This window comes from Poromitra crassiceps (genome assembly GCF_964638095.1).
Source record: "Poromitra crassiceps genome assembly, chromosome: 2".
In the NCBI taxonomy this organism is placed as follows: Eukaryota; Metazoa; Chordata; class Actinopteri; order Beryciformes; family Melamphaidae; genus Poromitra; species Poromitra crassiceps.
In genome coordinates, this window is record NC_139624.1 from 77,926,128 (window position 1) to 77,939,887 (window position 13,760).

General features: G+C 42.9%; 1 protein-coding gene across 1 annotated transcript in view; it reads left to right on the forward strand.

Moving 5' to 3' along the window:
• tpk1 (thiamin pyrophosphokinase 1) overlaps window positions 1–13,760 on the forward strand; it is a 211,292-nt gene that overhangs the window by 35,833 nt on the left and 161,699 nt on the right. The window contains exon 3 of the mRNA XM_083632286.1: window positions 13,290–13,359. Coding sequence (XP_083488412.1) covers window positions 13,290–13,359 — 70 coding nt within the window. The remainder of the gene's footprint in view (window positions 1–13,289; window positions 13,360–13,760) is intronic.

The window sequence follows — 13,760 nt, forward strand, 5'->3', positions numbered from 1 at the left end:
TGGCCTGTATGGAAACAGCGTTGCTGAAAATGGTTGAAAGTTATATCAATTTGGCCATTCAGTGGCGAACTAGAAATTTAATTATTTTTCTCCCATATGTGTGTGCGTGTCTTGTCTAAACTTACGTTAAAAGAGACTAGTGACGCGACACGAGGCTCGTTACCGCAGCACACAGCACGGACAAACGCTCTCAGTTTATGTAATCACAATGCGAGATTTCTCCACGTCATTCCCTCGCCCAACTTTCGATAAACCGCGCCATGAAATCCATTTTAAATTTTTGTTTATGGGCTTTTCGTGATTCTTGTTAAAAGTTACTGCAGCGCAGGGCAGTGTCAGACCTCCATGTGAAGCGCTCCGCCCACGCGTCCCCGCTGCCTGGAGCACAGCAGCTCGTGCTCGCGCTCTAAAAGGCAGGGTGCCTACGAGCTGCTGCCTGGCCGGCAGAAAGTGCTCCAGACTCGGTGTGATAATCCTGTAACAGCATTTGAGGTTATTCAGGTAAGATATTAATAATGTAATGACACATTCAGCGATAAACTGTCTACAATGAAGACATATGTCAAATATGACAACGTGGTGTTCAGTATTTTAAGAGCACAGGGTTTTTCTAGCCTACCTACTTGCCTGATCACAAGGCAGTGAGTCCACGTGGAGGAGGAGCACACACACACAGACAGAGAGAGTGTGCTGTGCTGCTCACCCCCCCCCCCCAGTCCCCAGTCGCCAGTCGCTCTGTTGACTTCATTTCCTGACAAGTTGGCGTTGCTTGTACACAGTGACGATATTATAGTAGCCGATTTGTTTAGAGCAGCTTTGTCACGTTGTCACGTCGTAGTATAGTGTTATATTTTACATGTGCGCTAAACTGCAATGAGATTTGTTTGCGGAAGGATGAAAGTGAGGCTCTCACTTTGGTGCTGGGCTCTCGGAGCTGATTGCTGGAAACACACAATTATACCCCTCCCTCCCTCCGGGCAGAGCGTCAGTGCAGCAGCTCTGTGTCCCCAGCGAAAAGGGGCACAGAAGACCACCAGTCGTCCTTGAGAGGATTCCAGCATTCGTTGTCTCTCAACCTAATTATATGGAATTCTGGACAAAATCATATCTAGGCTATAAAAAATAAAAAATAAGATTTACATGAGACCAAATCTCATCATAGGGCCCCTTAGTATGAAAAAGGTTGGGAATGATTTACTTGCTATGCCATGTCCTTCCTTTTATGATTATAGTGGCGTTTATTGATAGTATTGTGTTACATAGGAGTTGGTAGGAAAATAACAGGCGATTGTAATAAATTAACAGGTCAAGTGACATCATGGGAATAGGCTTGGAGTTGTGAGGAGCCGAAAGGGTACAGGGGGAGTAGGGGAGTAACTATCTTGAAATCCCATAGTCTTTGGGGACAACCTGACGTCAGGTTGTCCCCACCCCCAAAGTCATATATATTGGTTAAAAGCTGAAAAAAGTGTTTTGGAGGTAAGTTCTCCTTTAAGGTGAAATATTGGCAGCTGGTGGGCGGGGCTTATGCATGAAAACACTTCCTTCAGTATAAGTATCTTATTTACATCAGATGCCTCTGCAGTCTTTCACTTTTAGGCGAGCAAAGGGAGGGAAGTTAGAGAAGGAAACCGTCTGTCAGAGAATCATGTAACAATGCTATTCAAGTCTAATTTAGTGCATGTGCATGTGTGTGTGTGTGTGTGTGTGTGTGTGTGTGTGTGTGTGTGTGTGTGTGTGTGTGTGTGTGTCAGTGTGTATTGTTACATGTTTAGTGTATCGTTAAGCTGCCTCCACATGATAAGGCATTTACTCTTCCCTCACCGTGAGGTAGAGTGGCACTGGCGAGAGGTCAGTGGTAAATAGGTCAAAGTTTAAACAATTTGAACTTTAAATGCAGTGCAACGTGGCAAATTTGAGCGGTGCGCGATGCCAAGTGTAGCTCTGTCATTATGTGTTAGACTTGTGTGATATCACTCAGCAGTCATGCTACATTTAACGCATCACTTCCACATGTTGAATTGCATTTAACACTTCAGAGCAGAGAAATGTGCACCTCCTATGTAGTCCATGCCCGTGTTATAAATGAGCAAATGATTAGAATATGACTTGCCTTAAAGTAGATTAATTTGACCAGATGAGATGAAGTGATCATGTGAGCATGTGGGGTGGAACTGTTCAAAACGGCTTCAGAGTTGAAAAATGTTTTGCACATTATCTTGAGCTGTCACAAATTTCTGATTCTTCAAAATGAATTAATTCCAGCCACCCGGTCATGGTGTCTTCGGAAAAGGAAACAGGACGTTCAAGACCACCACAAAAGCTTAAAATAGATGTACAGTATACACAGATGTAGCAATCTTTAATTGGTGTCTGGACCATTCCACTTAACATTCCACTTAACTCATTGGCTGCCAGCCACTTCTGGAAAACGGATGCTCCCAGTGCCAGCCCTTTCAGAGCGTTTTCAGTGATTTCTCAAGACCCACAGAATATTGTGTGATATTACTATGTAAACACCGAACACGCCCAAAGAACGATGAGACTCTCTTGTATCAGCAGCAAAAAAAAGTTTATTGATATAATTTTCCGTACTTTAGTTATCAGCAGTATTAGATAGGTTGGTTTCACCAAAAACAGACGTTTCAAACTAGAAGCTGAGATAATGAGCCTTTTGTGAAATGAAGCATTTCAAGCACATCACTGACTCTGATGCTAATATTTTCTGATGTAGTGACGCCTCAAAAATAATTTCCTTCAATAAAACAGCGAAAACAAAAGAATTTTGATGGCAAAATAATATTTTTTAGCTGCAACCAGCAGCGCTGGCCCCTGCGTGCGCAGACCCTACACCTTCTTGCTGGTCTTGATTTACTGCTGGTGGGCATCAGGTATTCCAGTTTGTGTTTGCCAATCTGTCCATCGAGCCTGCTGTCTGGGTCGGTGTTGTATGGTGCCCTGCGTGCCCCACCCCCCTCAACTGCAAACTCCTCCGTGGGAGTGTCTCTGGTGGCTCTCTGCTGCTCTGCTCGCTCTGCTGCACGTTTCAAAGTGGCTGCACCCAGCTCTATTTTCACAGCGCCCCGCCGTTTTTGTGCGCCGGCTCCCAGCGCTTCCAGCTGAGAATAATTTATCTTTTCAGAAAGACGCTGGTGTCGGGTGCTCCTTTTCTGGCAACTAATCATGTGGAGGGGCTATCGCAGCGGAGACGGAGGGGCTCAATTGTGGGAGCAGATTGGCTGCTGTTCACAGCTAACGTTACAGCATGCATCGGTTTCCGTTTCCCCACGCTTCTTCTACTCTTTTTTCTCATCTTTCTCTAATCCGGAGAGCACTGTCGCCACCTAATGGGTCCGTAAAATAGCTTATACACCTTCAAAATCCCCCATACTTTTACAGGAGATGCATCAGGCTTTGATCCACGTCCCACCGTCAAAAAACGCAATTGACGTTTTTAGACGTCATTGGCACTCTACGTTACTATTTGAATTGACGTCTTTAGACGTCATTGGCACTCAATGAGTTAACGTTAGGGCTGTCAATCTCCCTCTATAATCAAATTCGAATTTCAGTGCTTTATACATTTTAATATTCGAATTATATTCGAATATTTTAATTAATTTTTAATTGAATTAAAAAAAAAAAAAAAAAAAAAAATTTTGGTCTGAGTGAATTGTTGTCTTCTCTTATGTTATGTTCTGATTCTAAATATAGCTGAATCTTTGGGTTTGACCAAGTAAAACTTTTTCTAAGCATTTTACCAAATGTAGATGGAAAAGTGAATGGTGGATGAATATTCAAAAGAATATTAGGCTTATCACAAATAGTCCAGCAATGATGTTTTGTTCCTTGTACAATGTACATACATTCATTGCATTAGAAAATAGGTCAGATAACCAGAGCTTAGTTAATATTCATCAGTGATGTATTGGTGCTGTCTGAAATGCTAAAATAAAATAATTGATAATAAAAAAAGACACAGCCTTTGTTTGAGCTCCTTATCAATAAACAAATAAGTAAACTTTGCCAAAGCAACAATGAGCCATGAACAAAAAAAAATCAGTCACATATTGCACTTAAGAGCTACATGTTTACATTCAGTATAGCAGCTTCAACAGTCAACTTCAGTTAACAATGAATGAACATACATTCTAAGAGCTACAGGTAGGTTTACATCAGTATAGCAGCTTCAACAGTCAACTTCAGTTAACACTCTTTTCTTCAAGTATGTTGTCAGAACTTGTAACTGTTCTAGTGTTCTAAAAAAAAAAAAAAAAAAAAAAATATTCGTAAAAAAATAATAATAATAATCGAATTTCGTTCATAATTATTAAATTCGAATAATATTCGAATATCAAAATTCGTTTCAACAGCCCTAGTTAACGTAGAAACTTAGCTTAGCATAACATAACATAACATAACATAAACCAATTCAACCTCTTATTAAACAGTATAGATATTAGTTTATCTAAAGCAATGTTCATTATGGTGTAATAAAATGGGGTCTGGCACGACCGAGGTTCAAGCATGAAGATCCAGCTACGTCACCCTGCGATATATCTCGCCCCCCTTCCTCAATATTCTCATATCCAATCAGCCATGACGTCTGTCAAGTATGATGTCAGTTCATCCCCTGAGCCAATCACCGTAGAGGACAGGCCTAGTATATATAGCGAGGTTATTATGTCACCTTCCTCTTCTGGTGAATCAGCAGGCAGCTTGCATCTCGGGCTGATCGTCTTCACTGGAGCTGTTGTTTTGCCCCACCCACCTCCCCAGTCCACCACCAACGTCTTGACTCCTGAAGAATTCCCCACTGGAGGGGCGGGGGGGGGGGGGATTCTCTATCCTAGTCTAGGCCGATGCCCTCCTCTCTCACCACAAGAGGAGCATAATCTTATGATGGAGTCATACGCCGGGATTCTCTTCTCTATCCTAGTCTACGCGGATGCCCTCCTCTCTCACCACAAGAGGAGCGTCATCTTATCATGGAGTCATACGCCAAACTTAGTTGCCATGCCATTTGCTAAATAAAGCTTGCTTGTTAAATCTTACCCACTGATCTCTCATGATTGAAGTTCAGTTCAGTCGGCTGGCAGGCGAAAGGCAGCAGCAACTGAACATTGCTGCCACTGTAAGATGGAAAGAATGAAAGAATGGAATGGAAAGATTCTGGCTGCTCAGAGCATAGAGAAATACAGGCTGATTCTGGCTGCTCAGAGCATAGAGAAATACAGGCTAATTCTGGCTGTTCAGAGCATAGAGAAATTCTGGCTGTTCAGAGCCAGGGCTTAACATTCACTTTGCAAACTAGGGGGGAATTCCCCCCTTATGGTCTTCAGATGGGGGGGATTTATAGATTTTGGGGGGGATCTATAGACTTTGGGGGGGATTTTTTCAGGCGATACTATAACAACAAATACCTGCTTCTCCTGTCCAATAAGCGATAATACTGTAATTTCACATTTTTATATTTAAAAAAGGAAGTAGTTTATGCACACCTGAGTCTAAATTACATTGGCCCCTATCTTCCAACAGGCGCTATCCCCTAATAGCGCTTGCACACTTGCTTGCGCGTGCCTTAAGTCACGGAAGATAGCATTCCGCCTTGCGCCGTCCGCCAGGTGTTCTGCTGAGTTTTGCTCCCCCCGCCCAGCAGAGAACAAAAAGCATCCCCAACTCACGGGAGCATACTTGTAATGATTTATACAGAAATGTAACTGTTTAAAAGTGATATAATTGTCTGGAAGACGTGACCTCCCTGATTTCTAAGTTAAAATAGCCCCGAAATATGTTCGGGATGCAATTCTCGGCCGTGATGCGGAAAGGTTCACCGCACGTGTCGCAAGCGCAAATTAGAGCCATGCCGAAATCATCTGTGCCCCAAAATGCCTGCACAACCGGGATTTGGGCGGTCTTAACTACCAGAATTATTCACAGGCGTGGCCAGGCAAGGCTGGGCATTACGTCAATCAAAACCAATCAGATTCCTGTCTCGCAATGGCTGTTTTTGCGCGAGGCTGCCTCGCCGAGGCATGCAATATGCTGTAATTCTCTCCATGCGTAATAGAATGTACTCACTCGTGCGAGGACAGAGAGAGCTTATTGACAGATCGTCTATCGTGCCAACGACCCTCCGGGTGGTTATGAAGGTAAATAGCCTAAATGTAAATGTAAATGTCCATTGTCCAACAAGTTTTCTCAATTTCCCTCTTTGCGATGTGATAAAAGTTTCTCAGTGAGTTATAGTTGATTGCCTCACTGAATTATCTGCTAATACCCAATTTTAGCAGCATAATTTGATGTCTAGGCTGTGCGTAATGACATCTCGAAAAGGAATTCTACTTTGCGCTGCGTGGAGATTACAGGTGCGCGTAAAAGGTCCTTTTCAAAGCTCTTAGCACAAAGTAATTGTGCGCTGCTGACGATAGGCTAATGCCATCTATCACCACATTTTAGCGCTGAAACGCCTGCTTTGGCTTGTGGCAGCCAATGCCCAGTACAATTATCACAGGCATGCGCTTGTGTCCGCCTCCAATTTCATTGCGCACGGCGTTAGCGCTTAGAGAAATACAAGCTGATTCTGGCTGTTCAGAGCATAGAGAAATACAAGCTGATTCTGGCTGTTCAGAGCATACAGAAATACAAGCTGATTCTGGGTGTTCAGAGCATAGAGAAATACAAGCTGATTCTGGCTGTTCACAGCATAGAGAAATACAAGCTGATTCTGGCTGTTCAGAGCATAGAGAAATACAGGCTGATTCTGGGTGTTCAGAGCATACAGAAATACAGGCTGAATCTGGCTGTTCAGAGCATAGAGAAATACAGGCTGATTCTGGCTGTTCAGAGTATAGAGAAATACAAGCTGAATCTGGCTGTTCAGAGCATAGAGAAATACAGGCTGAATCTGGCTGTTCAGAGCATAGAGAAATACAGGCGGAACCTGGGTGTTCAGAGCATAGAGAAATACAGGCTGAATCTGGCTGTTCAGAGCATAGAGAAATACAGGCGGAACCTGGGTGTTCAGAGCATAGAGAAATACAGGCTGAATCTGGCTGTTCAGAGCATAGAGAAATACAGACTGATTCTGGCTGGTCAGAGCATAGAGAAATACAGGCGGAACCTGGCTGTTCACAGCATAGAGAAATACAGGCTGAATCTGGCTGTTCAGAGCATACAGAAATACAGGTGGAACCTGGCTGTTCAGAGCATAGAGAAATACAGGCTGAATCTGGCTGTTCAGAGCATAGAGAAATACAGACTGATTCTGGCTGGTCAGAGCATAGAGAAATACAGGCGGAACCTGGCTGTTCACAGCATAGAGAAATACAGGCGGAACCTGGCTGTTCACAGCATAGAGAAATACAGGCTGAATCTGGCTGTTCAGAGCATACAGAAATACAGGTGGAACCTGGCTGTTCAGAGCATAGAGAAATACAGGCTGAATCTGGCTGTTCAGAGCATAGAGAAATACAGACTGATTCTGGCTGGTCAGAGCATAGAGAAATACAGGCGGAACCTGGCTGTTCACAGCATAGAGAAATACAGGCTGAATCTGGCTGTTCAGAGCATACAGAAATACAGGTGGAACCTGGCTGTTCAGAGCATAGAGAAATACAGGCTGAATCTGGCTGTTCAGAGCATAGAGAAATACAGACTGATTCTGGCTGGTCAGAGCATAGAGAAATACAGGTGGAACCTGGCTGTTCACAGCATAGAGAAATACAGGCGGAACCTGGCTGTTCACAGCATAGAGAAATACAGGCTGAATCTGGCTGTTCAGAGCATACAGAAATACAGGCTGAATCTGGCTGTTCAGAGCATAGAGAAATACAGACTGATTCTGGCTGGTCAGAGCATAGAGAAATACAGACTGATTCTGGCTGGTCAGAGCATAGAGAAATACAGGCGGAACCTGACTGTTCACAGCATAGAGAAATACAGGCTGAATCTGGCTGTTCAGAGCATAGAGAAATACAGGCTGATTCTGGCTGTTCAGAGCATACAGAAATACAGGCTGATTCTGGCTGTTCAGAGCATAGATAAATACAGGCTGATTCTGGCTGTTCAGAGCATACAGAAATACAGGCTGATTCTGGCTGTTCAGAGCATAGATAAATACAGGCTGATTCTGGCTGTTCAGAGCATACAGAAATACAGGCTGATTCTGGCTGTTCACAGCATAGAGAAATACAGGCTGAATCTGGCTGTTCAGAGCATACAGAAATACAGGCTGATTCTGGCTGTTCAGAGCATACAGAAATACAGGCTGATTCTGGCTGTTCAGAGCATACAGAAATACAGACTGAATCTGGCTGTTCAGAGCATAAGAAATACAGGCTGATTCTGGCTGTTTGTTTAACAGGTCCATGAAAATGAGTCAGACAGTGAAAGTGAGGAAGAAGAGGCAAACACCATCTCCTACACAGTCACAGTGCAATGCCTCCAGAAAAGCCTGAGGTGGCTTAAACAGCAGAAAGATGCAACACCAGTGAAAGTGCTTCCTAAGACAGCTTCACCCATTAGCAGCTAAACAGAGCTTCACAAATGTGAAGCAAATGCATATTGAGAACTTTATGGATTCTCATGAAAGTCAAGTGCAACCGACAGGACTCTTTTTTATTTTGTTTTTACATTTTTACACATGCAGCCTACAGTTAAAAAGTTGAACATTGGATTAATAGTTATTGAGAGTTTGTTTACAGTGCATACTGTCCAGTGAGTTTAGAATACCGTATCAGTTGTTTATCTCAATTGAATGTGACTTTAAATTGTCGTTATTGTCTCTGTTCGATAGCCTATCCTACTGGCATTACACATTGTTTTGTTTGATACAAAATACAGTGTTTGCTTTTTGGGGCTTAGACATAGTCCTATTGCCAGTCTTCAAATATTTTCATGCATGTTTTGGTCGTCTAAACGTTTACAATATTGTGTGAGATGTAGCTATGATGATCATCATCTTTCCTTTTTTTGTATATATATATACTGTATATACATGTATATATATATATATACACACACACACATGCATATAAAACCACAGGAATGGTCGCAGCTGGAGACAGACGCATACAGTAAATCACACATGCACATACTTCCACACATGCAGATTGAAAAACGAGTGTTGCCTGTCTCTCTTTACTTACTTTACTTTACTTTATTGTTTAGTTAGACAGGACAGTGCACATTAATAAAACAGTTTACACATACAGAATCATCCATACGTGACAACAGTAAATGTGCCGCGATTAGCCGAAGCTAGTTTTCACCCGCAGTCCTCGGGACATAGAGAACTAAAAACTACAAGATAACTACAGGATACGGGAATAAAAGCAATATAATAAAAATGCACAAGGGATAACAATACATACACAGGATAAAAACAATACACACAAACAAGATAAAAGCAATACAGTTAAAATGCACGGGAGACAAGATCAGTATAATAAAGTGCGTGGAGAAGGGTGCACAAAAAAGTACAGAATATAAACCGGCTAGAAGATCTGTGCAACAAGGGAATGCCCAAGAGAAGGCTACTGGTTATGGGTGCAGTGTTGGTTAGTTTTGAGCCATTCCTTAAGTTTAACTTTGAAGGTAGGGTATGTGGGGCATTCCCTTACTGCGGCCGGGAGACCGTTCCAGACCTTCCCGCCCACGATGGACAAAACGTTTTTCCCGAATGCGGTGCGTCTGTGGCCTAACTCACAGTCTCCTCTTTGACACGCCCTGGTGGTCATGCCCTCCACAGACCTCCGCTTAAAAAGCTCTCCCAGAGGGGGGGGGGGGGGGGGGGGGCAAGACCATTGAGACACTTGAAAACAAAGCAGGCCTGTGTGAAGGTTTTAAAATTGTCAATATCAAGGAAATGATGCTTCTTTATAATGCTACAGATATGAGCGAAGAGGTTTTTTTTATCGAAAATCTTTAGGGCTTTCTTAACTCATTGAGTGCCAGCCACTTTTGGAGAACGGACGCTCCCAGTACCAGAGTTTCAGAGCGTTTTCAGTGATTTCTCAAGGCCCACAGAATATTGTGTGATATTACTATGTAAACACCGAACACGCACAAAGAACGATGACGAGACTCTCTTCTATCATCTGCAAAAAAAGTTTATTGATACCATTTTCCGTTCTTTAGTTATGAGCCGGAGAAGATAGGTTGTTTTGAGCAAAAAGACACGTTTCAATTTAGAATCTGAGATATTCAGCCTTTTGTGAAAGGAAGCATTTCAAGCACATCATTGACTCTGAAGCTAATATTTTCTGATGTAATGACACCTCAAAAATAATTTCCTTCAATAAAAGAGTGAAAACAAAGGAATTTTGTTTGGCCAAATAATATTTTTTAGCTGCAACCAGCAGCGCTGGCCCCTGCGTGCGCAGACCCTACACCTTCTTGCTGGTCTTGATTTACTGCTGGTGGGCATCAGATAGCCTATTCTAGCTTGTTTGCTTGTCTCTGTGCATCGAGCCTGCTGCCTGGGTCTGTGTTTACTGTCAATGGTTGTATGCTGTAGTGCCCTGCGTGCCCCACCCCCCTCCTCCTCCTCCTCCGTGGGAGTGTCTCTGGGGCTCTGCTGCGAGTGCGTTTGCTCTGCGTTTGCTCTGCACTGAAAAGTGCGCCGCACCCCGCTTTTTCACAGCCTGTCGCCGGCTCCCAGCTGAGAATAATGTAACTTTTCAGAAAGACGCTGGTGTCGGCAACTAAATCATATGGAGGGGCTATCGCAGCGGACACGGAGGGGCTCAATTGTGGCAGCAGATGACTGCTGTTCACAGGCACAGCTAACGTTATGCTTCATGCATATCGATGCGATTTCCGTTTCCCCATTACTTCTCTCTTTTTTCCTCGCCTTTCTCTAATCTGGAGAGCACTGTCGCCACCTAATGGGTCCCTAAAATAGCTTTTACACATTCAACAGCCACCATACTTTCACAGGAGATGGATCTGGCTTTGATCCACGTCCCACCGTCAAAAAACGCAATTGACGAACATACTCGTCCTTGGCACTCTACGTTACTAAACCAATTAACGAACATACTCGTCCTTGGCACTCAATGAGTTAAAGAGAGATTCAATCGGCTTAAGAGCTGTTTTACAAGCCAAAGACCAGCTCGTTACGCAGTAGTCGATATGGGAAAAAAATCATAGAGTGTAAGAACATCAAGGCAGCATCGTCAGTCAGGAAATTTCTGATTTGTCTGAAGTTCGCCAGATTGTATTTAACTGAGTTGGTCACTTTCTTAATGTGTTTCTGAAAGGTGAGGGTTGAGTCCAGGGTGACTCCGAGATATTTGAACTAGAGCGAGTTCCTCACCGTTCAGGAACACATCTGAGTGAGTGACAGTTTTTTTTTTTTTTTGTGAACATGCTCTCTGCTGCAATTTGTAGTTAGTTTAAATAGGTGCAATTAGAATGCCACAGCTTATTCTTTGATGTGTTTCCCCAGTGTGCGCCACAACAGACGAAACAGGAAGGGTCTCTAAAAGAAATCAACTCCCTGTTCAATTTGAATAGAAGAGAGGCCATGGAACAGCATGCATTTGCAAATAGCTTGCAATTTGCATCTAATTTAGAAAACCTTGAAAACCATTTAGAGAATGACACGTAACTGCTTAAATTATCTGTTTTTAAAACCATGGAACAACAAGTTTTTCTTAAGATGTTAATGGGTCAAATCTCAAATCCATAATGCTTTGTGATTATAGCATCATTTTAATTTCTTTGGCAACAGAGTTCGCTTATAATAAGTTTGGATAATGTTTCAGCCTGCATAAATTATTCATGTCTTACAGTTTGAAGTATGCAAATACGGGTTTATTCAAAACCTTGCTATTGCTCATCTTATAGCCAGTTTACACTACAAGACTTTCCCCCCGATTTTACATAGGATTTCCAGTTGGACTCATGTCTGTCTTTGTTGACTCTAGTCTGCAGTTGTTGTGGGCAGTTGTTGTGCCAGTCAACAGCATAATCTGTTAGTGGATGATGGGTACAGATTTATAATCGTCAAGTGTAAACTGCCTCCCAAAGCCAGTCGGAGCCACAACGATTATATCAAACATGTTTGAATTTCTCGCGTAGTGTAAACTGGTGCAACAACCCGACTCAACTCAACAACTCACGTGCATGTGGAATCCCGTCAATATCCAATGGAAAAATTATGATGCAATGAGGCAAAAGCAGTCAAATAGCTAGTCATTCTTCATACAATAGATATTTCTGATACCAAGGCACACGTGAATAATACAGGGAACAGTGGAAGACAACATCAAAGACTCACTGAAATACATTAGTATTTCAGTGAATTTTTCAGTCGTGGTAAAAAATCTTAAAGGAACAGCTCACCCTAAAATCCAAAATACATATATTCCCTCTCGCCTGTAGTGCTATTTATCCATCTATATCGTTTTGTGTTAGTTGCTTGAGTTTTGGAGATATCGGCCGCAGAGTTTCTGGCTTCTCACGGGATCACGCTATTCCCACCAGTTTCCCTTCCGCCCGAAACAAGTGCCCCGGCAGACCAGAAGAGGCGCTAGTGCTGTCTGCTCATTGCTTTTGATGAGCGTGCCAGGCAGCAGGAGCATCAGCAGGAGGGTGTAGATATTAAGACAGCATTTGAAAGGGACCCGTTGCTGGGATGAAGGGAGCAGGTGGGCGGATGTCAGTTGTCAGATGACTGCTAATAATTCAAAAGACACTCAGAAGCTCAGTGATGGAGGTAGAGCTGCAACAATTAATCCATTAGTTGTCAGCTATTAAATTAATCAACGACTATTTTGACAATTGATGTTAAACTTCTGGTTTCTTTACTCCTCTGTGACAGTAACCTGAATATCTTTGGGAAACACTGATCAACATTTTTCACCATTTTCTGACATTTTGTAGACCAAAAAACCAATTGATTAATCGAGAAAATAATCAACATTGAAAATAATCAGTAGTTGCAGCCCTAGCCCTAGGCCCTATCCATGCTATGGACGCTAGGGGCCAAATTTGACCTGTTGGTTATGACATTGAGCTATATTTTCTCATGTGAATCATAGCCCTTTTTCACCAGCAGCCATTTTGTGTATAAAAGGCAGGTGACATTACAGGGCATTTAAGCCAAGGTCTGAATCAGACAGTACTGTACTTTATTGCAAAGAGTGGAAAAGTGTGTCTTTCACTGAAAGCAGTTGGATGTCATTCACATCAGTCTGAAACTAGTTTGTGTCTTTCTGTCGTGCTCATGTCATCTCTCTCTCTCTCCCTCTCTCTCTCTCTCTCTCCCTCTCGATCTCTAGCTCTCCTGAGGGCATGTGCTGATGGAGCTGCCAATCACCTTTATAACATCACTGCTGGAGAGCGTGACAGGTGAGACTGTGTGTGTGTGTGTGTGTGTGTGTGTGTGTGTGTTCGTGTGTGTGCACGGCACGCGTGTGTGTCCGTGTGTGTTCGTGTGTGCGTATGGGTGTAGTCTGTGTCGGTGTATGTTTGGGAGAAAGCCTATGAATGTGGAAAGTGCTCTGTTTGTTAGCCTTGTGTTTGATTGAGACAAAAAAAATGGATGGAGGGTGAGAGAGAGGGGCGGGGACATGCAAATCAATCACAACCAAGTTAAGATGTACTTAACCCAACATTAGCATAACTAATGGACCATAAGAGGGAGAGAGAGGAGGGGAGAGAGTGGGGAGGAACATGCAATCAATCAATCAATCAAAGCCTTACATTTGACAAGATCTTAACACTAATGGCAACACAGAAAACAGCAGTGT